The sequence below is a fragment of the Mobula birostris genome, chromosome 4 (genome assembly GCF_030028105.1).
Source record: "Mobula birostris isolate sMobBir1 chromosome 4, sMobBir1.hap1, whole genome shotgun sequence".
In the NCBI taxonomy this organism is placed as follows: Eukaryota; Metazoa; Chordata; class Chondrichthyes; order Myliobatiformes; family Myliobatidae; genus Mobula; species Mobula birostris.
The window spans coordinates 28,737,612-28,763,996 of record NC_092373.1 but is presented as its reverse complement, the minus strand read 5'-3'; the positions used below and the strand labels follow the sequence as shown (position 1 = coordinate 28,763,996).

General features: G+C 44.5%; 1 protein-coding gene across 1 annotated transcript in view; it reads right to left on the bottom strand.

The window, feature by feature from the left end:
• Positions 1-26,385, bottom strand: part of LOC140195872 (uncharacterized) — a 128,619-nt gene that overhangs the window by 78,234 nt on the left and 24,000 nt on the right. Inside the window, exon 2 of the mRNA XM_072254512.1 lies at positions 24,715-24,910. Coding sequence (XP_072110613.1) covers positions 24,715-24,888 — 174 coding nt within the window. The 5' untranslated portion in view covers positions 24,889-24,910. The remainder of the gene's footprint in view (positions 1-24,714; positions 24,911-26,385) is intronic.

The window sequence follows — 26,385 nt, the reverse complement described above, 5'->3', positions numbered from 1 at the left end:
AAGGTGTGGACTTTAAAAATACCCAGACGACAGGCTGCAATAGCATATTCCGTGCAAAAGTGTTTATTGTGTGCCAAAAGGTGGAACACTTCTTGAAAAAGTGCAAAAATATTTACAAAGGAAAAAATGGCAAAATAGCAAAAACGACAAAAGAGAAAAATACAGATGTATACCATCAGACCTTGGGGACTACAGCTTCAAAACCTCAGTCTGAAAGCAAAACACCTTACCGTACTCTCTTTCTCTCATCTCATCCATCAGAAAGAAAAGTTAATAGGGATCTCCACCTCTGGGAGTCCATTCTTTGGAATGTGGGAATGGGGTGGGGGGGGGGGGTACAGTTGTTGCCAACTGCCTGAACAATTACACAAAAACCAAGGTACAGAAAATCACATCCTTCTTCACAATTACAAATGTCCACAATGACATTCACAACAAAATCAATCAATAATTAACCATTTTCAGGAGCCGGCACTCTCCCCCATTCCCCAAAATAAACTTTTCTACTGAGCCCACCCTGAGCATGTGTGACTGGTAAGCACAACCTCTGCACTACCAGACAGGACAATGTGAATTACAAGGCTATGGGGGGGGGGGCAAACAGAGAAATTACTTGCGGTAGAGCTGCTCTGTCACAGCTGCCCACACTGTAAATAGAAAGGTTTTCGACCTTGTCTAGGCATGCCTAGGCATACTTAGGCAGGGCAGAGGCTGCATGGCAGGACAAGTTCTCGAAAGGTTGTAAAAGTATCACGCACACACTACTCTGTGCATTGTGTTTACACATATATCAGTTTGCGATCACTTTAATGTGCATGCTCTAGGTGCGTGTGTGCTCATTCTAAGAGAGGGGTCCCCAATCTTTTTTGCACTGCGGACCGGTTTAATATTGACAATAATCTTGCGGACCGGCCCATCCCGGGGGGGGGGGGGGGGAGGGTAAGGTTGTCAACGGACAAGAGTAGCAGTCAAATACGTTGAGCTTACCCCGAAAAAGACTACAATAACCATGAAGCCGTGCGCATGCGTGACTAGTGAATGCGTGTTTGTGCTGATTTTTCTCAACAAATCTTTTTCGGCGATTCTGTTCGGGGGGGGGGGTGGTTAATCACGACCGGAATATAGGTGATAAGGTGCTAATACACTCAATTTCGTTTCTAGAAGGGTTTATGTAACGAATTTAACATTAAACACATAGCGCATATTTTCCTCGCATGAATATAGTGATAAGTCAATTATCAGGGGAGGGCAGGGGAGCTTGAAGTAAGTGTGGAACAAACTTCCAGTAGAAGTGGTAGAGGCAGGTTCCATATTATCATTTAAAGAAAAATTGGATAGGTATATGGACAGGAAAGGAATGGAGGGTTATGGGCTGAGTGCAGGTTGGTGGGACTAGGTGAGAGTAGTGTTCGGCACGGACTAGAAGGGCAGAGATGGCCTGTTTCCGTGCTGTGAACGTTATATGGTTATATAAGTCACATAATTCAATAGCATCATTTTAAGTAATGTTTGGATATTAAACACACAGCACATATTTTCCCTGTATGAACATATAAAATCATTGCAACACGCCAATATCGCTGAATCAGTGGGAGCCCTGGGCTTGTTTCCCTGCAACAACACGGTGCTATTGAGGGGTGATGGGAGACATCGATACTCGAAGGTAGTTCCTTATGTCCAGTCTATTCCACAATTTAGTTCTCGTTGCATTCATTGCAGAGATAATGGAAATGGAAGCAACGTTTTCAGTGCTTTCGTGGCTATCTCAGGATAGTTAGCCTTGACTTTGATCCAGAATGCTGGCAGAGATGTTATGTCAAACATACTTTTCAGCCTGCTATCATTTGCAAGCTCGAGGAGTTGATCTCCTTCCCGCGCTGACATGGATGACGCGCGGGTAATGACCTCGCATGCGTTCAAGCTCAACAGTGGGCGTGACAGGGAATGAGGAAAGGTGCAGCTGACTCATATTGCCAAATCATATCGTTTCCTCGCAGCCCGGTAGCTCCTGCTTTGCGGCCCGGTGGTTGGGGACCGCTGTTCTAAGAAAGTAATTGTATTTTCAGGAGTATTTATGATTGCAAAATGTCTCCCCAATGTCGCAACAGCCAAAATACTTTCTGTGATACTTGTGGCGAGTACGTGCATAAATCTCAAAGGTGGAGCATGACTCCTCTTATTAAGGAAGCCAACGAGCTCTACTTTGGGTGTAAAATTGGTGACCAAGACAAAGCCTGGGCTCCACACATTTTGGCTCAGAGGTACGTGGAAGTCAATGCCATTCACTGTCCTGATGATATTGCAAGTGTGGGAGGATCATATGATAGACTGCTACTTCGGTCTGATCAGTGTGTCCGGTTTCGCTGCTAAAAACAAGAAACTCATTGATTACCCATGTCTCCCTTCAGCCACGAGACCAGTGCTACACAACAATAGTCTGCCAGGACTAGTCAGCAGAGACATGGAGTGCAGAGGAGCAGACGAAGATGCCATGAAGTATGAGCCAGCAATGGAAAACGACACTGGGTGAGCATCATCTGATAACTCAATCTGAGTTAAATGACCTGGTCAGAGACTTGGGTTTGTCAAAGGCAAAAGTAGAATTTCTGCGTTCAAGATTACAAAGACGGAATCTGCTGTCACCAGTTTCCCAGAATAACTGATGCCGTGATTAAGGAAGGCATTTTTGTTGGTCCACAAATCAAACATGCCATCAATGACAGGCAACTTGAAGAACTTTTAATGGGACTGGAGAAAATCATGTGGAAGGCATTCAAGGGTGTTGTTGAAAATTTTCTTACCAACTACAGAGCACCAAACTACATGTAGCCGGTTGACAACATGCTTCAAGCATGCAATACCATGAAGTGCAACATCACTAAAGATTAACGTTTTGCATTTCTTTCCACTTAGACTTCTTCCCTGCAAATCTTGACACTGTCAGTGAAGAGCATGTGCAAGATTTCACCAGGACATTGCAATCATGGAGAAATGGTATCAGGGCAACTAGAATTCATCACTACTGGCTGATTATTGTTGGCCTCAGATATTGAGTACTAATGAAGACTATCAATAAAGCATTTTTAACTTCGTTGAGCTATTGCCAAGCATCAGCAGTGTTACGCAATTAAATTCAGTATATTCAAAAAAAGTTAATTACTTGTTTCTGCAAATTCCTACACGATACATGTAGTCTGGAATTATATCTGTGTTCAGCTGTAAGTGGTCTATCATGAACAAAAAAAAAATTCTAAAGAAACAACACTTTTGAAAAAAATTTGCTGCTGGTGTTATCGCACATTCTCTAGTTGGGACCAGGATGTACTGATTAAGAAAACTTTCCGGCAAGCAGTCAGGGGTACAGCTTGGTGGTATAATGTGTACATACAGTAAACAGGCAGGATCAAGCTGCTTGGCAGTTTTAATCCTCTCCAGATTTACTTTCTATATTTCTTTCACTACCACTAGGAACTTTGATCACTGTCAGTACAAATGCTACTCAAATGGATGGCTTTATTTGCTTAAAGATAAAGATTAGATTTGTTTGTCACATGTACATCAAAGTGTACAATGAAGTCCATCGTTTGTGTCAGATCAGATCAGTGAGGATTGTACTGGGCTGCCAACAAGTGTCCACACCACCAGTGCCAATAAGGCATGCCCAGGATTCACCAACTCTAATCCGTACATCTGTGGAATATGGGAGGAAACCAGAGCACCCGGAGGAAACTCACACAGTCACGGGGAGAATGTACAACTCCTTACAGTCAGCTTCGGGAATCAAAACCTGATCTTACAGCCAGTGTTGTAAAGTACTTGCACTAACCACTATGCTACCATGCTGCAGGGGGGACTAGGTAGAGTAGGGGCCATCAGAGTCCTCAGAAGTAATCTGTACATGGAGCTGAAGGGATATTTGTCTTTATTAGCTGGAGGACAGAAAATAACCATATACGAACAGGAAGTTTTGGCATAATTATGTGCAATAGGGAGTATGTGATTGTAGTGGACACGGTGCAGAAGAGATTAACCTGCAGGTTGGCTGTATGGAAGAGAGATCGGATAGCTTTCCTTGGAGAAGAGAATCAGAATCAGGTTTAATATCATTGGCATATGTTGTGAATATATATATTAAATTAGTAGTGTAAAGAGAGCGCAAAAATAAAAATATATAGTGAGATTGTATACAAAGGTTCACTGTCCATTCAGAAATCTGATGGTGGAGGGGAAGAAACTGTTCCTAAAATGCTGAGCATGTCTTCAGGCTCCGGTACCTCCTCCATGATTGTAGCAATGAGAAGAGAGCATGCCCTGGTGACGGGGGTCCTTAATAATGGATGCATCCTTTTTTGAGGCATTGCCTTTTGAAGATGCCCTCGATGCTAGTGTCCACGATGGAGCTGGCTGAGTTTACAACTTCCTGCAGCCTTTTCCGATCCCGCACAGTGGCCCCTCCATACCAGACGGTGATGCAACCAGGTAGAATGTTCTCCTGGTAACCTGTAGAAATTTGCTAGAGTGTTTGGTAATAGACTAGGTCTCCTCAAACTCCTAATGAAATATAGCTGCTGTCGTGCCTTCTTTGTAATTGCATCAATATATTGGCCCCAGGATAGATCTTGAGATAACATTCACACTCAGGAGCTTGAAACTGCTTGCCCTTTCCACTGTTGATCCCTCAATGAGGACTGGTGTGTGATCCCTGAACTTCCCTTTCCTGGAGTCCATAATCAATTCCTTGGTCTTATTGACATTGATTGCAAGGTTGTTGTTGCGATACCACTCAACCAGATGATCTATCACTCTTCCATACGCCTCACTGTCAACATCTGAAATTATGCCAACCAAGTTGACATCAACAACTTTATAGACAATATTTGGGCTGTGCCTAGCCACACTATCATGAAGGTAGAGAGAGTAGAGAAGAGGGCTCAGCATGCATCCTTGAGGTGCACCAGTGTTGTCTGTCAGTGAGGAGGAGATGTTATTTCTGATCCACACTGACTGTGGGCTCTCGATGAGGAAGTCAAGAATCCAGTTGCAGAGGGAGGTACAGAGGCCCAGGGTTTGAAGCTTGTTGATTAGTATTAAGGGTATAATTGTGTTGAACACTGTTCCTCAGTAAATAACAGCAGCCTGACATAGGTATTGCTATTGTCCAGTGATCCAAGCCAGTGACATTGCATCTGCTGTAGGCAAATTGCAGCAGGTCCAGATCCTTGCTTAGGCAGGAGTTGATTCTAGCCAACCTCTCACAGCACTTCATCAGAGCAGATGTGAATGCAACTGTGTGATAGTCGTTGAGGCAGTTCACCCTGCTTTTCAAATCAAATCAAGTTTAATTGTCATTCAAACCATACATTGATATAGCCGAGTGAGACAGAGTTCCTCTGAGGCCAAGGTGCAAGAACATACACGTGCATTCAAAATAATGAGAAAGGGGAAAAAAGGATGTATGGAAAACAATACATCTTTTTTTTTTAGACTAAGCTCCCGAGCAACAAGTCCCACAAATTGATGGCTCCCAGCAGTCCGGCCTGTAACTCCACCGATACACCACTGGGGGGCAGCACGGACACGAGGCCACCCCCAGCGGAGCCCGGATGCCACATAACAGTGCAAGCCTGAGGACTGAGGCCTAGTCCTATCGACAACCGACGCAACACTGCTTTCCCGCCACCAAACAAGAGAAGCAGGCCTATGGCAACCAATGTCCAACAGGGTCTTACGATCGCAAAAGGAAAGTCCAAGACGGTCACTCACAGCTTCACTGCATGCTCTCTTCATGCCAATTCGAAGGCACCAACTCCAATGCCTCTGAGTAGCAGGCAGCAGCATGGTCTCCACCCAGGTCAGCACTTCCAAACGAAACTGGCTTCTCCTGCAACTCAATGGCCCAGTTCGAATCCCTAAGCCCAACAGCCCGACTTCAATTCCCCAGCCCAACAGCCTGCCTCCAATTCCCCAGCCTGACAGCCTGTCTCCAATTTCTCAGCCCGACAGCCTGACTCCAATTCCCTAGCCCGACAACCTAGCTTGAATCCCCAGGCCCAATGCCCTGATTCAACATCCCCAGCCTGACAGCCCGATCTCACATCCCCGACCCGACGGCCGGATTCGACGTCCCCGACCGGACGGCCCGACCCGACGTCCCCGACCGGACGGCCCGACCCGACGTCCCCGACCGGACGGCCCGACTCGACGTCCCCGACCGGACGGCCCGACTCGACATCCCTGACCGGATGGCTGAACTCGACATCCTTGACGGGACGGCCCGATTCGGCATCCCCAACCGGACGGCCGGATTCCACATCCCCGACCGGACGGCCCGATTCAACCTCTCCAGCTTGGCAGGCCGACTTGCTTTCTCCAAACTGCAGGCCATCTCTTATGACACCCCAGCCAACTACTCCGAACAACGAGCAGCTCACTGATGCGGTGGACGTGCTGTACAGGTAGTTATTGGAGTAAAGACTAGTCTTACCATGCATTAAAGCACGTTTAACAAGGAAAAAAGCACCTTCGGTTGTCCCCCAAGAGACTACTGCATCTACACGCACTGCCATCTTACCGCTAGAGACACTGGTATGATTGTGGCCATTTTGAAGTGGGTGGGAACCTCCGACTGCAGCAGCGAGAGATTGTCAAAGTCCTTGAACACTCCTACCAGTTGGCTGGCACAGATTTTCGGAGCCTACCAGGTAGATCATCGGGGCTTGATGCCTTGCAAGGGTTCACCCTCTTAATAGATGTCCTGATGTCAGACTCTGAGACCGAGATCAGTCCTGCAGGGATATGGGTAAGATTTATTCTCCCTTTCAAAATGTGCATAAGAAGTGTTGAGCTCATCTGGGAGTGAGGATCAGAGCTGTTCATGATGTTGGGTTTTGCTTTGTAGGAAGTAACGGCCTATAAACCGTGTCAGAGCTGACATGCTTCCAATTCTGTGTCTAATTTCAATCAGAATTATTTTCTCACTTTTAAAATAGCCTTCTGTAAATCATATAATTATGGATCACCGTTCTTGAATGCCACAGATCTAGCTGTCAGCAGATTACAAATCTCCTGGGTCATCCACAGCTTTTGGTTTGAAAATGTCTGGTACGTCCTGAAAGACACACACTCTCACAGGTCTCAATGAAGTCGGTGACAACTGTGGTATATTCATTCAAATTTGAGGATGAATCACTGAATATTGTCCAGCTCACTAACTCAAAGCAGTCCTGTAAGTGCCAGTCCACCTCCCTTGATCATACATTCTTGTTCCTTACCACTGGTGCTGCAGTCTTTAGTCTCTGCCAGTACACTGGGAGTACAGCCAGGTAGTCGAACTTTCCAAAGCGTGGGAGTGGTAAGCGTTCTTGATGGTGGTGTAGTAGTGGTCAAGTGTGTTGGCTCCCCTGGTTCCACAGGTGATATGTTGGTGGTAGTTGGTCAGAGACTTCTTCAGGCTGGTCTGGTTGAAATTCCCTTCATAGGTAGGGAAGGCATCAGGATGTGCTGTTTTGTGACTGTTGATCATGGTACTCAGTGCCTTCCTGATGTTTGCCAGGAGGGGAATGTACACTTCTACCAGGATGATGGCAGAAAGCTACCTCGGCATATAAAATGAACAACACTTGACTGCTATATGTTCCAGGACTGAGACCGAACTGCCACATCTGTGCACCACAATGAGTTAATCATGAAGCATACTCTGCCTCCTTTACCTTTAAAGGACTCAGCTGTCCTGTCATTGGGGAAGCCCTCAGGCTGCAGCATTGTATATCAAAAATAGTGAGTATGAGCTATGTTTCTGTGAAGCAAAGTACACAGCAGTCCCTGATATCCCTCCAGTACTGCAATCTTGCTCTGAGGTCTTCAATTTTATTTTACAGAGAATGTACAATGTAGTTTGATTCCAAACTATTGATTTATCGATCATTACAGCATGTCTCTCTGGTGTTTCCTGCTAACTTCCCATTTACCCAACCATAAATTCCCTCTCCTTGCACCCTTCCCACTCTGAGTCCACAATAGAGACCCATATCAGAATCAGGTTTATCATCGCTCATACATGTCATGAAATTTGTTTTGTTTTTTTGTGGCAGCAGTACAGTGCAATACATAAAATAGCTACAATACTGTGCAAATATCTTAGGTACCCTAGCGATATATACGTGTGCCTAAGACTTTTGCTCAGTACTGTAGCTGCTGACATACATGCACTTGGATAATAAATGTATTTTGAACTTTGAAATTTTTAGAGATCAGAATCAAAATTAATGTCAGAATCAGAATCAGGCTTATTATCATTGCCATATGCCATGAAATTTGTTGTTTTGTGGCTTCAGTACAGTGCAACATATAATATGACTGAAAATAATAAATAAGGGGTGTGTGTGTGTGTGTGTGTGTATATACACGCGTGCCCTTAACTCCTGGTAGAGTCATCGGGGCGTCATCATGACAAGCTTTTTGGTGTGCTCATCATATGGCGTGTCTTGGGCATCTGAAACCTGGCGGAGCCCATCCCTCTCCAGTTTTTTTTTACAAGGTCGAATTGTTAGCTCGACACTCAACCCAGGCACGGATGGAGAGCGTACAAGGGAGCTGGTCAGATTCAAACTCGGGACCTCTCGCCCCGAAGTCCAGTGCTGATGCCACTACGCCACCAGCCTGCAAAAATAATGTAAAAGAGGAATAGTGAGGTAGTGATCATGGACCATTCAGAAATCGGATGGTGGAGAGGAAGAAGCAGTTCCTAAAATGAAATAAGCTGAAGAAATATCAAAGCTTTCATTTTGTTAAGGGTTGCTTTATCCATCAATTCACCTTCTGCATAGTTACCTTACACATGGCCAGCCACGTTTGTTTACGTAAATCTCAAACAATGCAAGAGTCAACTATAAAACAAGTTTCCTAGTGCCTTGTCAAGTTCACTCATTCTATTTTACAAAATCATTGAAGGACTTTCCTGTGGTGTTCTACTTAAACCTCTCAGTGCTAATACTTTGTCTTTGCAGTCTGGTTGTGGTGTTACAGACATTTTTTTCTAGTTGGACATCTAAAACACTGGGAAATGACTGAGCGAAACAGGCTTTGGGACAAACGCAAAGATCTCCAGTGAGTATTAAAACAAGAAAACACAACCAGAATTTTCAGCAGTAAAACCTGATATTTGTGGTTGTTGTCAGTATCCCAGCTCCAAAATCAGTGCAACTCTTTCACCTTTAGTTTGATGTGCTGCTACAGTCCTTTCATGTGAAGTTTTCATTTCCTAAATATCTTCTCTTAACATGCCTGGGCATCTGTTCTTCCATATGTTTTTCAATTTACTTGAGACTTAAAAACAAACAAATGTTCTGCTTCCTACCTAGGCTGCAATGCAGCCAGTCAGTATACTCTCCACTGAAGCTTGTCAAGGTTTTAGATGACATGCCAAATCTTTGCAGACTGATGTAATGCCTTGAGTAAGATTTCTACTGCAATGCTGTGAGGTATTTTTATTTTATCAGTTTTCTGTAAAAGAATGTGTCCTGCTAGTGAGAATGTTTTGGTTTCAGCTAAAGATATGGAACCATATTGTCCAACTTAGGAATGTTTTGTCAGCCAATCAGGATTCTCTGGGTATGTGTTGTAATTTTCTGCCCAGTGGGATGTGAAAGAAGATTCGAGAGAGCTGGGTGAGATGAGATTTCTGAAGGACAGTAGTCTGGTTGGGGTCTTCCAGCAGGAGGTGTGGAGAGAAGAACCCCAGGGAAGATGCTTGAAAGATACCATCTGAAGGGGAAACACTAAAGCATGAACTGCTTTGCAAGTCAAAGATTCTAAGAAAGGAAGTTCTTCCTGTGGTTGGTGATGAGAATTCAGCACCATGAGTAAAGCAATACACCCAGCTGCTGGTTTAACTGTAATGGGCCCTTTTATTGTTCTTTTCTTTTCCTCTTAACGGTTTGTTAAAAGCTGAAAAATTGGTAAATATACTTACTTTATAATTTTATGCTGGGGTACGATCTGTCATTTCTTGGCGACTATTAGTTGTGTATGGGGCAGTATTTACACAGCATTTACTGCAATCAATGCTTTTTGATTGGAGCATCCCAACTTTCCACTTTGGTGGAACCCCAAATTATACTGACAATAGACATATCTTGCTTATGAAAGGTGGCCTTCTCAGCACTGAGTCACATGGCTGTTAGCAGAGTTAGCTATCGTGCCAAGTTTGTGTACGAGCCTGGTGAGAGCTCTGCACTTATAAGAAAGTAGAGGCACTTACAAGTGCCTTCTTTGTAAATGGCACTTACGTGCTGGGCCCAGGACAGATCCTCTGTAATGATAATGCTGAGGTATTTAAAGTTACTGACCCTCTCCACCAGGTAAGTCCCATGACTCAACTTTCTTACAAGTTTGCGTAGATTCAGCATGTCATCTACAACTCCGACAAACTTCTATAGATGCGCAGTGGAGAGTGTCCCTTCTAGTAGCATCACAGCCTGGTAAGGAAACACAAATGCCCAGGAATGGAAAAGCCTACAAAAAGTAGTGGATGCAGCCCAGTTCATGACAGGAAAAACCCTTCTAATCACTGTACACATCTACAAGGACCAATGCCACAAGAAAGCAGCATTCATCATCAAAGACCCCCACCATCCAGACCATGTTCTCTTCTCACCGTCGCCTTTGGGAAGGACGTTCCACAACACATGGTTCAGGAACCATCAAGCTCATGAACCTCAACACTAAACTGATTCCATAACCTATGGACTCACTTTCAAGCACTCCAGAACTCTCGTTTTCAATAGTTTTTTATTGATTTTTTTTTATTATTTAGTTTTTTTCTTTTATATATGTATAAGATGATGAGAGGCATTGATCGTGTGGATAGTGTGAGGGGATCCTGAAGTACCCCTATTAACTGTGCTTTTGAACAGAGAAAGAGTGAGTTATTTAACATCAATAGCTTGTTTGTAAAAGAGCGAGAGACGAAGATTAACGGTTGGACTGTCACTTTAAGGCACTGGAAGTAACTTTGGACGTCTACTGAGTTGGAGACAGCACCGAGCAGCTCGTAAGTTGCTATGGTGATCGAAGGCAGTGTTATTTAATGGACACGCGACGTTATGATTTTCGGCAGGTTGTTGACACTTTCTTCAAAGACAGTTCGCCTGCTTGTGCATTTCTTTCAGAGAGAGAGGAAGGAGGGAGTATTTGAATGACAGTTGATGCTCAGCACGGGGAGATAAAATAGGAGGTCAGATGATACAGACCCCAGACACATGTTTGGACATTGAATGAGCATTGTTGTACCCACAGGAAAAGTGGGTTTTGGAGGATCGATCAGGCGGATCGATCCATCGCTCTTGCAGTGGAAAGAGGAAAAGGGTTGACTGGTGGGGAGCTGTCTGTGTGTCCACCCTCGCCTGGGGGATAGCTCACCACAGAAAACTGGTCCCCTTTGTTAAAGTCACAGTCGGTGACTTTTAAAGGATTTCAAAGGATGACAAGGAGATCGATGGCATCAGCTCACCCGAAGACTCAAACCTCTTCCCCCCCCCCCTCACCCCATCACTACTCAATACCATGAACTGAACTGAACTGAACTTAACTTTACGCATCATCGTAAGACTATCTTTTTACCCCTAGACTTAAAGAAGCTTGGTTTTTCATACATATATTTCCACACTTATTGATATACTTACTTATACATATAATCATTGCTAACCTTTTTGACTTATCTACATTTATATTACTGTATTGCACAGTTACTAATAAATATTATTAGTTTATAGCAATACTGGACTCCAAAGTGTTTTCCATCTCTGCTGGTTCTTTATTCCTGTCATAGGGTTGTGACAATAGTCAGAGGCTTTTTCCCAGGGCTGAAATGGCTAGCACGAGAGGGCACAGTTCTAAGGTGCTTGGAAGTAGGTACAGAGGAGATGTCAGGGCTAAGTTTTTTAGGCAGAGAGTGGTGAGTGCATGGAATGGGCTGCCAGCAATGGTGGTGGAGTTGGATACAATAGGGTCTTTTAAGAGACTCCTGGATAGGTACATGGAGCTTAGAAAAACAGAAGGCTATGGGCAACCCTAGGTAACTTCTAAGGTAGGGACATGTTCGGCACAGCTTTCTGGGCTGAAGGGCCTGTATTGTGCTGTAGGTTTTCTATGTTTCTATATACTTGCACAATTTGTTGTCTTTTACACATTGGTTGTTTGCCCATCTTTGTTGTGTGCAGTTTTTCATTGATCCTAGTGTGTTTCTTTATATTTACTGAGGAGGTCCACAAGAAAGTGAATCTCATGGTAGTACACAGTGACATATATGTACTTCGATAATAAATTTATTTTGAATTTTGAACTTTGTTTCCAGAGACACCCAACCTCACAGTGTGTGAAGTATCATCTGGAGGCATGGTTTACAATACACACACAAGCACACAAAGGTTATTCCACCATTAACCTGACACCTTATCATCTCCAAAGATCTACCAATCTCAGTTTTGAAATTTTGATTTAACCACGACATGATTCTTTTGAGAGGTTGAGGAATTTATGAGGTAGAAAGAGCATTCTGCAGAGAGTGCTACATGAAGGGGCAACTCATTGACAACTGGCCCAACTACTCCTATGTTCCCAGTATGTCTACCTGAACATGCTGTCAATCTGGATTGGAAGAGGTAGGATATGTGATAAGCTCTGCCTGGAGCAGATGGCCAAGGTCAAGCATTAACTGGCACTGGTGCTCCCTATCAATAACAGGCCAGCATCTGGCAATCAGGTGTAAGGGCATGGAGTTATAGAGTCATCCAGCATAGAAACACGATATTCAGTCCAACTGGTCCATGCTGACCAGGATAGTCCAATTTGCCAGTATTTGGCCCATAACCTTCTAAATCTTTCCAATCCATGTACCTATCCAATAAAATCTCATAACCTTCTAAATCTTTCCAATCCATGTACCTATCCAATAAAAGTTGTTATTATGTGTGCCTCAACCACTTCCTTTGGCAGCTGATTCCACATTGATACAACCCTTTGTGTAAAAAGTTGCCCCTCAAATTCCTCTTTCCCATCTCATCTTACACCTATGCCCTCTAGTTCTTGATACCCCAACTCTGCGAAAAGACTGAGTGTATTCACCCTATCAATGCCCCTCATGATTTCATACATCTCTACAAGATCACCTCTCAGTCTTCTACACTCTAGGGAATAAAGCCCTAGTCTATCTATTCTTGCTCTATGTCTCAGGCTCCCAAGTCCTGGGAGCATCCTTGTAAGGCTTTTCTGCATTCAGTAGTTTAATAACATCTTTCCCATAGCAGAGCAATCAAATCTGAACACAATACTCCAAGTGCAACCTCACCAGCATCCTCTACAACCACACACTACCTCTCAACCTTTATACTCAATAATTGATTTATGATCGCCAGCATACCAAAAAACCTTCTTCACCATCCCGTCTGCCTGCGACCCCACTTTCAGGGATTCAAGGCCCCTCTCTTTTACAACACTCCCCAGAACCCTACAGTTCACCATGAAAATCCTGGGGGTTTGACTTTCCAAAATATAACACCTTGCACTTACTGAACAAAATTCCATTTGCCATTCTCAAGCCCACTCACTCAGCAGATCAAGATCTCCTTGCAATTGTTGATAACCTTTTTCATTGCCCACTATACCACCTACTGAAGTGTCATCTGCAATCTTACCAACCATACCTTGCACATTCTCATCTGAATCGCTGATATAGAATTTAAACAACAATGGGCCCAGCACTAGCCCAAGGCTACCACTGGCCACAGGACTGCAGTCGGAGAAACAACCTTCTACCATCACCTCATGCTTTCTAACATCAAGCCAATTATGTATCTACTTAGCCAGCTCTCCTAGAATTCCACCTGATCTAACATTCAGTGCAGCCTACCATGTAGATAGAACCTTATGAAAAACCTCACTGAAGTCCATACAAACCACGCCCTGCCCTTATCACCTTTCTTGGTCAGCTCATTGAAAACAAAAACCACAAGTTCCCTGGAGTGCAGCAGAATGAGGGGAGATTTGATAAAGATCTATAACATCATGAGGGGTGTCAACAGGGTAAATGTAAGCAGGCTTTTCCCACTGATGAGACGAGAACTATAAGTCATAGGTTAAGGTTCAAAGGTGAAATGATTAAGGGGGACATGAGGGGGAACTTCTTCACTCAGAGATTGGTGAGAGTGTGGAACAAGCTGCCAGTAGAAATGGTGGATCTGGGTTTGATTTCAATATTTAAGAGAGGTTTGGATACATACATGTACATGAGGGGTATGGAGGGCTACAACTCAGGTGCGGGTCAATGGGACTAGGCAGAATAACAGTACGGAATGAACTTAATGGGCTGAAGGGCCTGTTTCTGTGCTGTAGTGCTTTATATATCTATGGCTCTATAAGCTGCTAAGACATGATCTCCAATGACTACAGACGTGCTGACCACCCCTAATTAAGTTTCTGTGCACAGTTCCACTTCACCCAGGCTCACACAGGTTGCCAGAAGTGACTGAGAAAACTGACGTGCCAAACGCGCTTCTCATTTCACAAGTGGAATACACCACATGCAGTTACAGGGCAGGTGCCCACTGATGTGCTGGTGGAACGTGGCTGGCTGAAAACCAAAGGGTGCTACTGTGGTCCAAGCGACTGAAGCAGAAAGAGCATCAGGTTGTCTGGGCACCGTTTTCGAGTCGGCAATACTGAACTTTTCCCAAGTTGTCGCACGGGGAAGCCGAGCATCAGGGTGAATCACTGAGTATGCTGAGGTTATGTTCGGGTAGTCGCAAAGCGTTAGCAAGACCACAACAAGACATCAAACGTTGCTGGAGTCAGCTCAACCAAGTAAGTACAGGTGGGAACTAGAGGCTTCCTCACCTTTCCTGAAACTGATATTAGAGTGTCACCTACTGGTGATACCCCAGTGCAAACTGAACTGCTTCATTCACGGCGAGCAAGGAAATTAGCAGGTAGATTTAAGGCAGGCAGATCTTTTTCAGGTGAGGGCCAAGTCATTTTTTTAAAACAAAGAGAACAGTAGGCAGCTGGCCAGTGCTGACAGGAGAGGTAGTAGAGGGAAATACAATACAGGTTCTTAAATTGGCAAATCAATGTGTAGGGAATTGGAGGGATTATTTTTCAGGATACTACTGAGCTGTGGTCTCTGTCAATGTCGTAGCTCAGATCTAGGTTTACAATGATGCTTTAGGGGACAGTGAGGGGAGTTAGGTTAGAACTTAGGAGCATGGATGTGGGGGAATTAGAGGTCAGCTAGGAGTCTAAGCCTCCGCTCCAAGGCCAATAACACAGAAATGAGACATCCGTGGTCCGAGATTGGCTGGCACACCAGCGTGGCCCCTCCAGGGTCAGCGACCTGTCGGCAGGTTTTGGAGTTGGAGTTCCATGCGATCAGGAGGAGTGAGGACCGATGACCCCCACTGACAGGCGAATCAGTGAGTCTGAGGTTCGAGGCCTAGTGCTCGGGGTCTCATCATTGGCGAGCCCAGAGTTCAAGGCTTAGTTTGGTGGTCAGCAGATCTTGGGGTTGATGCCGAGGTTTGATCGGAAGTTCAGAAGCTGAGGCCCAATGACCGGAACTGCGAGTCAGCTGGGGAAAAGTCAATGCCCAGTGCCTGCGCGCCCAGGTCTGAGTCCGCTGGAGGCCGTCCTGAGGTTGGAGGACTGTGTATGTGGGTGTGTGGAGGAATGGGGGCTGGTTCACTGTTGTTGCTTTGCTCTGCTTTGTGTTCAGTGCTGATGGGCGTGTTGGCACTAGAATGTGTGGCAACACTTGCAGCCTGTCCCCAGCACTGCTGCTCGTTAACGCAAATGACACATTCCACTGACTGCTTCGATATACACATGATACAGTAAATAAATCAGAATATTGAATCTTGATATGGACATTGTGTAGACAGAAAGCATTAGTGAAGTGTTTAATTGTTAATTTGATCAGCTTGGCTTCAATATTATGGGTCATAGGGCCTGTTCCTGCACAGTTCTAGATCAAACTTGTAAATATGAAAATGTTAAATTTAGTTTGGTTAATTTTGTGGATGTACAGTATTTTTACTTTCATCCCCAAAGGATTATCCCATCTCTCCTCCCTTAAAAAACAAGGTTCTTTCAGAGATGTTGCAGTTGTACTGTCATCACCTCTAGTGATCAAATAGCATGACAGAGCGAGTGCAGGTGTTGCGAACGTGAAACATTAAGCACTGTCAGAGCTTGCCTATATTTAAGGGTGCTGTTACAATAACGGGTTGGAGTAATTTCTGTGATAAGAGGGTTACCTTAAGAACAGAGGCTGTCTATGATGCCCCATACTCAGTGTAAGTTAGAAGGAGAAGTCCTGATTTCATTGCAACACCAATGATTTTGGTGGTGAGTGACACAGCTGTTTCTGAGAATCTGTTTCCTTCAGCTGGAGAGTCCGGAACTAGGCGACAGTCAGCCCAGGAGAAGACATGATGAAAAGGAATATGTTGTCACCCAGAGGATCATGACTCTGGAATCCTGTGCCCTGCGGGGCACTGATTGCCACATCATCGAGCACAGTCAATGCCAGGACTGACAAATTTTTAAACATGTAGACAATTGGTGGAATCAAGCAGGAAAATGAAGGGGAAATGCTGGAACGTATCAATGCTAAAAGCGACAATGTGCTGGAATATTTTTAAAAATATCAGCATAGATAAGTCCCAGGGCCAGGTGGAATATACTTAGGTTACTATGGGAGGCAAATAAAGAGATTGCTGCACCTTTGCCCATGGTGTTTGCAATGTCACTAGCCATAGGAGTAGTGGCCGACGACTGGAGGGGGCAAATATTATTCCTTTGTACAAGAAGAGGAGTAGAGGTAATCGTGCAAATAATAAACCAGCAAATGTTACATCAGTGGTGAGTAACCTATTGGAGAGGATTCTGAGAGGCAGGATTTACGAGCATTTGGTAGTCTGATTAAGGATAGCCAGCATGGTTTTTTGAGGGCTAAGTCATGCGTCATGAGCCTGACTGAATTCTCCGAGGAGGTGATGTAACAGATGATGAAGATAGAGCAGTGGATGCGGTATATATGGATCCTAGAAAGGAGTTTGATAAGGTTCCCTATGGTAGGTTCATTCAGAAAGTCAGGAGGTATGAGAGCCAGGAAAGCATGGCTGCATGCATTCAGAAATGGCTTGCCCACAGAAGGCCGAGAGTGGTAGAAGAGGAAATGTATTCTGCCTGGAGATTGGTGACCAGTGGTGTTTCACAGGGATCTGTTCTGGGACCCTTGCTCTTTGAGATTTTTTAAATGACTTGGATAAGGAAGTGGGAGGGTGGGTTAGAAAGCTTGCAGATGACACAAAAGTTGGTGGTGTTGTGGATAGGTTGCAACAGGACATTGTCAGGAGGTGGAGCTGGGCTCAGAAGTGGCAAATGGAGTTCAGACCAGAAAAGTATGAGTGATACACTTTGGAAGGTCAAATCTGAAGGCAGGGTACAAGGTTAATGGCAGGATCCTTAGCAGTGTGGAGGAACAGAGGGACCTTGTGATCCACGTCCATAGATTCCTCACAGTTGCCATGCAAGTTGATCGGGTGGATAGGAAGGTATATGGTTTGTTGGCCTTCATTCCTTGGGGACTGAGTTCAGGAGGCATGTGGTAATGTTATAGCTCTGAAACTCTGGTTAGACCACACTTGTAGTAGTATGTTCAGTTCTGGTTGGTTCATTAAAGGAAGGATGTGGAAGCTTTAGAGAGTGTACAGAGGAGATTTGCCAGGATGCTGTGTGGACTAGAGGGCATGTCTTACGAGGAAATGTTGAGCAATCTTGGGCTTTTCTCTTTCAGGTAAAGGAGGATGAGAGGTGATTTGATAGATGTGTATAAGATAATAAGAAGCATTGATAGAGCGGCCAGCCAGCACCTTTTTCCCAGGGTAGACATAGCTAATATGAGAGGGCATAATTTTAAGGTGACTGGAAGAAAGTACAGGAGGTAGAATGTCAGAGGTAGTTTTTTTACAGAGTGACAAGTGCATGAAATGCATTGCTGGGGTGGTGATACATTAGGGACATTTAAGGGATTCTTAGATTGGCACATGGAAGATAGAAAAATGGAGGGCTTTGTGGGAGAGAAGGGTTAGATTGATCATGCAGTAAGTTTAAGGGTCAGCACAACATTGTGGGCTGAAGGGTCTGTACTGTTCTATGTTCTACGAATGGTGGAATAAACTCATGGCTGGCTTCTTTTTCTGTATTCTTACCTTGTAGATGTGATACAGCAACTTACCAACCTTCCCTGGCAGCACCTCCTAAGCCTGAGATCTCTGCAACTTGGAAGCACGGGAGAAGCCAGCTTAGCAGAATGTCAGAACATCTATGTCACTGAGCATTCTGAAATGGAAATTCACCACTACCCTAATTGTCAATGCTGGATGTAAATCCTGGAACTCACTATCCAAGACCCGTAGGAATACCTTCATCTGAGAGACTCCAACAGCTGAAGAAGACAAACACAAGTACATTCTCAGGGGCACTTGCTGGCTTTGCCAACAGTACCCACATCCCACTGACGAAATGGCTTTCATTAGCCTTAAATAAATCATATGAAGATTTCACACTCCCTCAAAAGCCTTGGTTAAAGTCAATATTATAGAACAAAATGACACCTCCCTAATAGAATATGAAAGGATATAAAAGGACTTGTTTCTTTATTTTAAAATTAATTGGAATTTCACCAAAGCAATCAGTTCAATTGGGAGAAATGCACAGACGCAGTAGCATGTCATCACTCAAGGCCGCTGAGAAGATTTAAAAAGCGAGCTTCTTTCAGCAGTTACTTTTACATCTCCTTTTCCCTCTAACTTAAGAATGGTGGGTATGACTACAAGGCCAGTTTTCATCTCTTGGTGTCTGACGTGGGATAGCTGGGAGACTTCCTGCCTCCTTGATGGCCACATCATCACCAGGTGCGCTGAGCTGCAGCTCCTCAGAAACAGAGTTAGGGAGCTGGAGCTGCAGCTCAACGACCTTCGGCTTGTTAGGGAAAGTGAGGAGCTACAGGCAGGTAGTCACACCGGGGGTCACAGGAGACAGATAAGTGGGTGACTGTCAAGAGAGGGAAGAGAGAGCATCAGGTAGCTGAAAGCATCCCTGTGACCATTCCCCTTAACAATAAGTACTTCATTTTGAGTACTGTCTTTAAAGAGAGTGAACCCTCGCAAGGTGGAAAGTCCTGATGGCGTACCTGGTAAGGCTCTGAAAACCTGTGCTGACCAACTAGCGGCAGTATTCAAGGACATTTTCAACCTCTCAATGCTATGGGCAGAAGTTCCCACTTGCTTCAAAAAGGCAACAATTATACCAGTGCCTAAAAAGGAAAATGTGGGCTGCCTTAAAATCTATCGCCCGGTAGCACTCACATCAACAGTGATGAAATGCTTGAGAGGTTAGTCATTACTAGACTGAACTCCTGCATCAGCAAGGACCTGGATCCATTGCAATTTGCCTATTGCCACAATAGATCAATGGCTGATGTAATCTCAATGGCTCTCCACACGGCTTTAGACCACCTAGACAACACAAGCACCTATGTCAGGATGCTGTTCATCGACTGTAGCTCAGCATTTAATACCATCATTCCCACAATGCTGATTGAGAAGTTGCAGAATCTGGGCCTCTGTACCTCCCTCTGTAATTGGATCTTCAACTTCATCTGGAACTACGCAGAGGTCTAAAAAGAGGAGAAGAGAAGCTGAGGCTTGCTGCTGAAGCAAAGCGCACTCGTCAGAAAAACAGCACCATGACAACACTGGAGGACAGTGGCTTCAAGTGCAGTCGATGCAGCCGAGACTGTCACTCCTGTGTGGGCCTCTACAGCCACAACAGACGCTGCTCTAACACAGACTGCAGCAAGACTTTCCAGGAGCAGATCCATGGTCTCGCGAGACTAACGGATGCCACCAGTGCCTGGATTGGAGAATGTGCCTTATGAGGAGAGGTTGAGTGAACTTGGCTGTTTCTCCTTGGAGCGACGGAGGATGAGAGGTGACCTGATAGAGGTGTATAACATGATGAAAGGTATTGATCGTGTGGATAGCCAGAGGCTTTTTCCCAGGGCTGAAATGGCTAACATGAGAAGGCATAGTTTTAAGGAAGTAGGTACAGAGAGGATGTCAGGGGTAAGTTTTTCACACAGAGAGTGGTGGGTGCATGGAATGCACTGCCAGTGACAGTGATGGAGGCAGTTACAATAGGGTCTTTTAAAAGACTCTTAGATAGGTACATGGAGCTTAGAAAAATGGAGGGCTATGTGGTCGGGTAATCCTAGGTAGTTTCTAGGGTCGGTTACTTGGTCGACACAATATTGTTGGCCAAAGGGCCTGTAATGTGCTGTAGATTTCTATGTTCTAGAATCAGAAAAAAATTCTTTGAGTAGAGTTTCATGTTTTAACATTGTTAGCTTTTAATCTGAGGCAGCTCATCTTGTGTCTGATTCCAAGTTTCTAAGGGAGAAAGATAATTACAAATATATAATACTTTCTCCTCATTTCTTCATAGAACCGGATTTTAAAAGCTTATCATGTAAACCCAAATAGTTGCTAGGAGATGTCTGTTTATAAATTCTTCCCTTTCTCCCATGGTCCACTCTCCTCTCTTATCAGATTCCTCCTCCTCCAGCCATTTACCCTTTCCATCCATCACCTTCTAGCTTGTCCTCCTTCCCCTCCCTCCACCTTTTTATTCTGGCATCTACCCCCTTCCTTTCCAGTCCTGAAGAAGGGTCTTGGTCCGAAATGTCGCCTGTTTATTCATTTCCGTAAATGCTGCCTGATCTGCTGAGTTCCTCCAACATTCGTGTGTGATACTCTGGATTTCCAGCACCTGCGGAATCTGTCGTATTTTAGCTCTGATATGTGATTAAGAACACATTGCTGTTGCTAGTCAAAAAATAATCATCTCATTCCACCCCACCAGAAAGAAATCCACAATATCCCAATCTACCACGTGCATTTAAATCAATATGCAAACCCCAAGTATCGGAAGATATTGCACGTTGTAAGTTCAAGTGGTTCCGTTTAGTATCAGAGAATGCATTAGGTACACAACCTGAAATACTTCGTCTTCATTGACTTCTACGAAAAACAAAACCCCAAGAGAATGAACGACAGAAAACCATTAGAACCCCAATGCCCCCTCTCACCCTCCCCTGCGCAAGCAGCAGAAAGGCATCTACCTCCACTCCCCACCCATTTTAACAAAAAGCATCAATGCCCACCACCCACTGGGCAATAGCAAAGCACCCAGAGAGAGACCATCATCTGTAGCCATTGTTCAAATGACTGCAATGCCAGCATTCAATTCAAGAGGAGTAGAAGGTAAAATGTAATCCTCAGGCTTTATGAGGCATTGGTGGACCACATTTGGCAGTTTTTGGGTTCCATATCTAAGAAAGGATGAGATGCCATTGGACGGGGTCTAAAGGAGGTTTACAAGAATGATCTCGGGAATGAAAAAGTTAACATATGAGGAGCATTTGATGGCTCTGGGCTTATACTCACTGGAGTTCAGAAAAATGAAGGGGGGCCAAATATTGAAAGGCCAAGACAGAATGGATGTGGAGAAGATGTTTCCAATAGTGTGAGAGTCTAAGACCAGAGGATACAACCTCAGAATAGAAGGCTGTCTCTTTAGAACAAAAATGAGGAGGAATTTCCTTAGCCGGACTGGTGAACCTGTGGAATTTGTTGCCACAGATTGCTGAGGAGACCAAGACAAAGGGTATACAATGCAGAGATTGACATGTTCTTAATTAGCAAGGGTGTCAAAAGTTATGCATGAAGACAGGAGAATGGGTTTGAGATGGAAAATAAACCTGACAAACTCGATGAACCAAATGGCATAATTCTGCTCTTATGTCTTATGGTCTAACATGACATGTCAATTCTTGTACTCAGTCCCCCATCCAATGAAGGCAAACATGCCAAATGCTGTCTGCACCACCCTACCCGTCATGAGCTCTGTGGACCCGTGCAACTGTATTTGTTAATAGTTGTCTTATCTTGAGCCGTTTTGCTCTTGTGCTGATTAATCTTGTCAAGTTTATTTTAACTGGCACAGGGTTTCTGCGTAATGTGATTATTTAAAGTGGACTCCTGATTAGCACAAATTGTGGGGTCCTTGTGTTTTGAGAATGGTTCGTCTCGCAGTGTCGCTCAGTTGAGGCACCGATGTTCTATTGGAATTCCTCTGAATAAACTCTTGTTTCTGTCTCCACGTGAGTCTGTCGTTCCTCTGCACTTGGGTTCCATCATTTGGCAGCACACTCCATGACAGTAGGACCATGCCTATAAATGGACCCAGCGGAGGTTCAACAGTGGCTTGGTCATTGATCAGCTGGAGGTGAGGGTGCTTTCTATTCTCAGTGCTTGTCCTGAGGCTACATTCCGATTTTCCCGAGGCTACCCTCTGAGTTTCTCAAGTCTATGTTCTGCGCTTCTCCAGTCTATATTCAAGGTCATCACGGTTTCCTGGGTCTCCCATGGCCCTCCAAGTTTCCAAAGGCTATTCAATGTTCCTGAGTCTGATTCTATGTTCCGAATTTGATTCTATGTTCCTGAGTAATATGCAATGTTCCAAGTAATGTAATGTTCCCTAGTTAACCAGCACTGTATCGAGAGCATCAGGTCTGTCTCAAGTTTTCCAGGGCAGCCTGAACCACCAGGTGCTGGCCTGAGGGATTAAGGTATTGTTATGAGCCCTGCCAACCAGTATTTATTGATTGCTGTCTTATCTAGATCTTACCTGGTCCATCACACTATCTCTTTAGTCAAGAAAGCACAACAATGTCTGCACTTCCTGAGGAGATGGAGGTGATTGAGGCTGCCCACCCCATTTTAATCAATTTTTACAGGAGAACCATGCGATTGTCCTGACCAGCTACATCACTGCCTGGTATGGAAATTGCATGGCATCTAACCACAACACCTACAAAGGATTGCAGGGACTGCAGTGAGGATTGTCGGGGTCTCCCTCCTACCCACCAAAGATATTTATCAAGAGTGCTGCAAATGCAAGGTCTTTAGCCTTGTAAAGGATCCCTCCCAACCGTCCAACAATCTCTTTGACCCCTGCCCCCCACCATTAGGCAGGAGGTACTGTAGCATTTGAATAAGGACTGTTAGGATGGGAAATAGCTTCTTCTCTCAGGCCATGAGACTACCGAACTCCCTGCCACCACCCAGGTCACACACATATGAAGTGCCAGTAGTGTTATACAGTTTACTTAATAACTTGTGTGAAAATAGCAATACCTACATCAGGCTGCTGTTTATTGATTACAGCTCAGTATTCAATGTCATAGTACCCACAATACTAATCAACAAACTACAAAACCTGGGCTTCTGTACCTCTCTCTGCAACTGGATCCTTGACTTCAGGAGACCACAGTCAGTGCAGAATGGAAATAGCATCTCCTCCTCACTGACAATTAACACTAGTGCACTTCAAGTATGGGTGCTTAGTCCACTGCTCTACTCTCCCTACACACATAACTGTGTGGCTAGGCACAGCTTGACCATCATCTATAAATTTGCCGATGGCATAACCACTGTTGGAAGAATTTCAGAAGATGACAAGGGGTCGTACAAGAGTGAAGTAGATTAGCTGGTTGAGTGGTGTCACAGCAACATGCACTCAACATCAGTAAGACCAAGGGATTATTGGGGACTTCAGGAAGAGGAAGGTGAGAGAACACACTCCATTCCAATCGAGGGATCAGCAGTGGAAAGGGTGAGCAGCTTCACATTTCTGTGTGTCAACATCTCTGAGCCCAATATCCTGGGCCCGACATATTGATGCAATTACAAAGAAGTGACGACAGCGGCTATATTTCTTTGGAACTTGGAGGAGAGCAGTTATGTCACCAAAGACTCTCACAAATTTCTACAGATATACCGTGGAGAGCATTCTAACTGGTTGCATTACCCTCTGCCACTGCACAGGATTGAAAAAAGCAGCAGAAAGTTGCAAACTCAGTCAGCTCCCCAGCAAAAAGGACATCTTGAAAAGTTGATTCCTCAAGAAGGTGGCATCCATTATTCAGGACCCCCATCACCCAGGACATGCACTCCTCTCATTGCTACCATCAAGGAGGTGGTACAGGTCCCTGAAGACACACATTCTATGTATTAGGAGCAGCTTCTTCCCCATCACCTTCAGATTTCTGAATGGATAATGAACCCATGTACATTACCTCACTAATTCTTTTCTGTCTTTTAGCACTACTTTTTATATTTATACATATTTTTTTCTTATTGTAATTTATAGGTTTTTTATTATGTTTTCAATGTATGACTACGGCAAAACAACATACTTCACGACGTATGCCAAAGATTCTGATTCCAAGTATACTTTATGCTAAATCTTCTGGAATATATTTTATTATTTGCTAATTTACGTTAATATCACCTGATGTATAGTGTGTGAGTTCTGTGTGCTGCATTGTGCACATTGGTCCGGAAGTACGCTGTTTCGTTTCTCAGTGTAGATGTATACGGTTGAATGACAATAAATGTGAAACTGGATTTGAAAAAAAAAACTGATTGTTTTGTATTTTTCAACAGCACCCCAAAAATACCATGCTTGTTGGACTCTCCAGTATTACCTGACCTCAAGTGGACATTTTATCAGTAAAGATTTGATCACCATATGTACCTTGGTCAGGATTTCTTCATTTTCGATGCATTTCTGCAGGTTACGTACAAGCATTGAGCTGACTGCACTTGATGTCTGACCACAGTGACGTTCGTAGGTTTTCAGAAATTTTTGAACAATGATTGAAACATTCTTTCCCTGCTCCTTCTTACTCTTCTTCGGTTTCTTCATCATTCTCGTGTCATGATAAACCACACTGGAAGGAGCAGAAGAAACATTACATAGTAAAACATTAACATATTGCTCAACTCAAGCAACTACTTTCTTTATTTGAACTAGAAGTATTGTTGACTAGAAAGAACTACAGTCCAAAAATCAGTGAATGCAAATTAATCAAAGACAGTAGAAGTAGACAAAAACAAAATTCTTTGTTCTTGCCTTAGGCTTGAAGGCGATGAGACAAAAAATGTCTTTGTTCTTGCCTTATGCTTGAAAGAGATGTTAATTTTGTGAAGCTGCCCTGTAACTTCCTTCTTGTGAATTGGTTGAGAACTGGTTCTTGCTCTGGGATAATCGAATCAGAGCAATTGAATGTGAAGTTTCTGCTAGTGACCTGCTAAACCTGAGATCATTCTCAGATAAGCTGTGTATTACGTACCATGGCAGGCTGCAGAAGTAATCTCGTTATTTTGGTTCAGTGTCTGAGTGACCTGGTTTGACTTGTTTGAATCACAGTCGAAGAGAATAAAAGCGTGAAATTGTGAAGCCCTTGGACCAGTGCCAATAAGAAGTTGTTATAGCAACACACATCAAAGTTGCTGGTGAACACAGCAGGCCAGGCAGCATCTCTAGGAAGAGGTACAGTTGACGTTTCAGGCCGAGACCCTTCGTCAGGACTTCTGGTGAAAATAAAGCGGTGGGGGCCAGGGAACTTAAAATCATTGAAAAGTTTAAGAGCGTGAGAAATGTCACGAACATAGGCAGGGAGGGATTGAACAAGGGGGGATAAAACTGTGTCGAGGTATGCAGAAAGGAGTTCGGTGGGGCAGGAGCAAGCTGAGACAATAGGTCTGCCAGGACAGGCAGGTTTGTGGATCTTGGGTAGGAGGTAGAAATGGGAAGTGCGAGGTGTGGGAACTATAAGGTTGGTAGCAGTGGATGGGAGATCCCCTGAGCAGATAAAGTCGGTGATGGTGTGGGAGACAATGGCCTGGTGCTCCTTAGTGGGGTCACGATCGAGGGGTAAATAAGAGGAGGTATCCGCGAGTTGTCGCTGTGCCTCGGCAAGGTAGAGGTCAGTACGCCAGACTACAACAGCACCCCCCTTATTGGCAGGTTTAATAATAAGGTTAGGATTAGTGCGGAGGGAGCTGAGAGCAGAGTGTTCGGAAGGAGCAAGGTTGGAATGGGAACAAGGTGCGGTGAAGTCGAGACGGTTGTGTCCCGTCGGCAGTTAGCAATAAAGAGATCCAGAGCAGGCAGAAGACCAGAGCGGGGTGTCCATGAAGAAGAGGAGGGTTGAGGACGGGAGAAGGGGTCATCGGTGGGGATGGAAGAGTCCTTGCCGAAGAAGTAGGCTCGGAGACGGAGACGGCGGAAGAAGAGTTCCTGACGAAGGGTCTCGGCCTGAAACGTCGACTGTACCTCTTCCTAGAGATGCTGCCTGGCCTGCTGCGTTCACCAGCAACTTTGATGTGTGTTGCTTGAATTTCCAGCATCTGCAGAATTCCT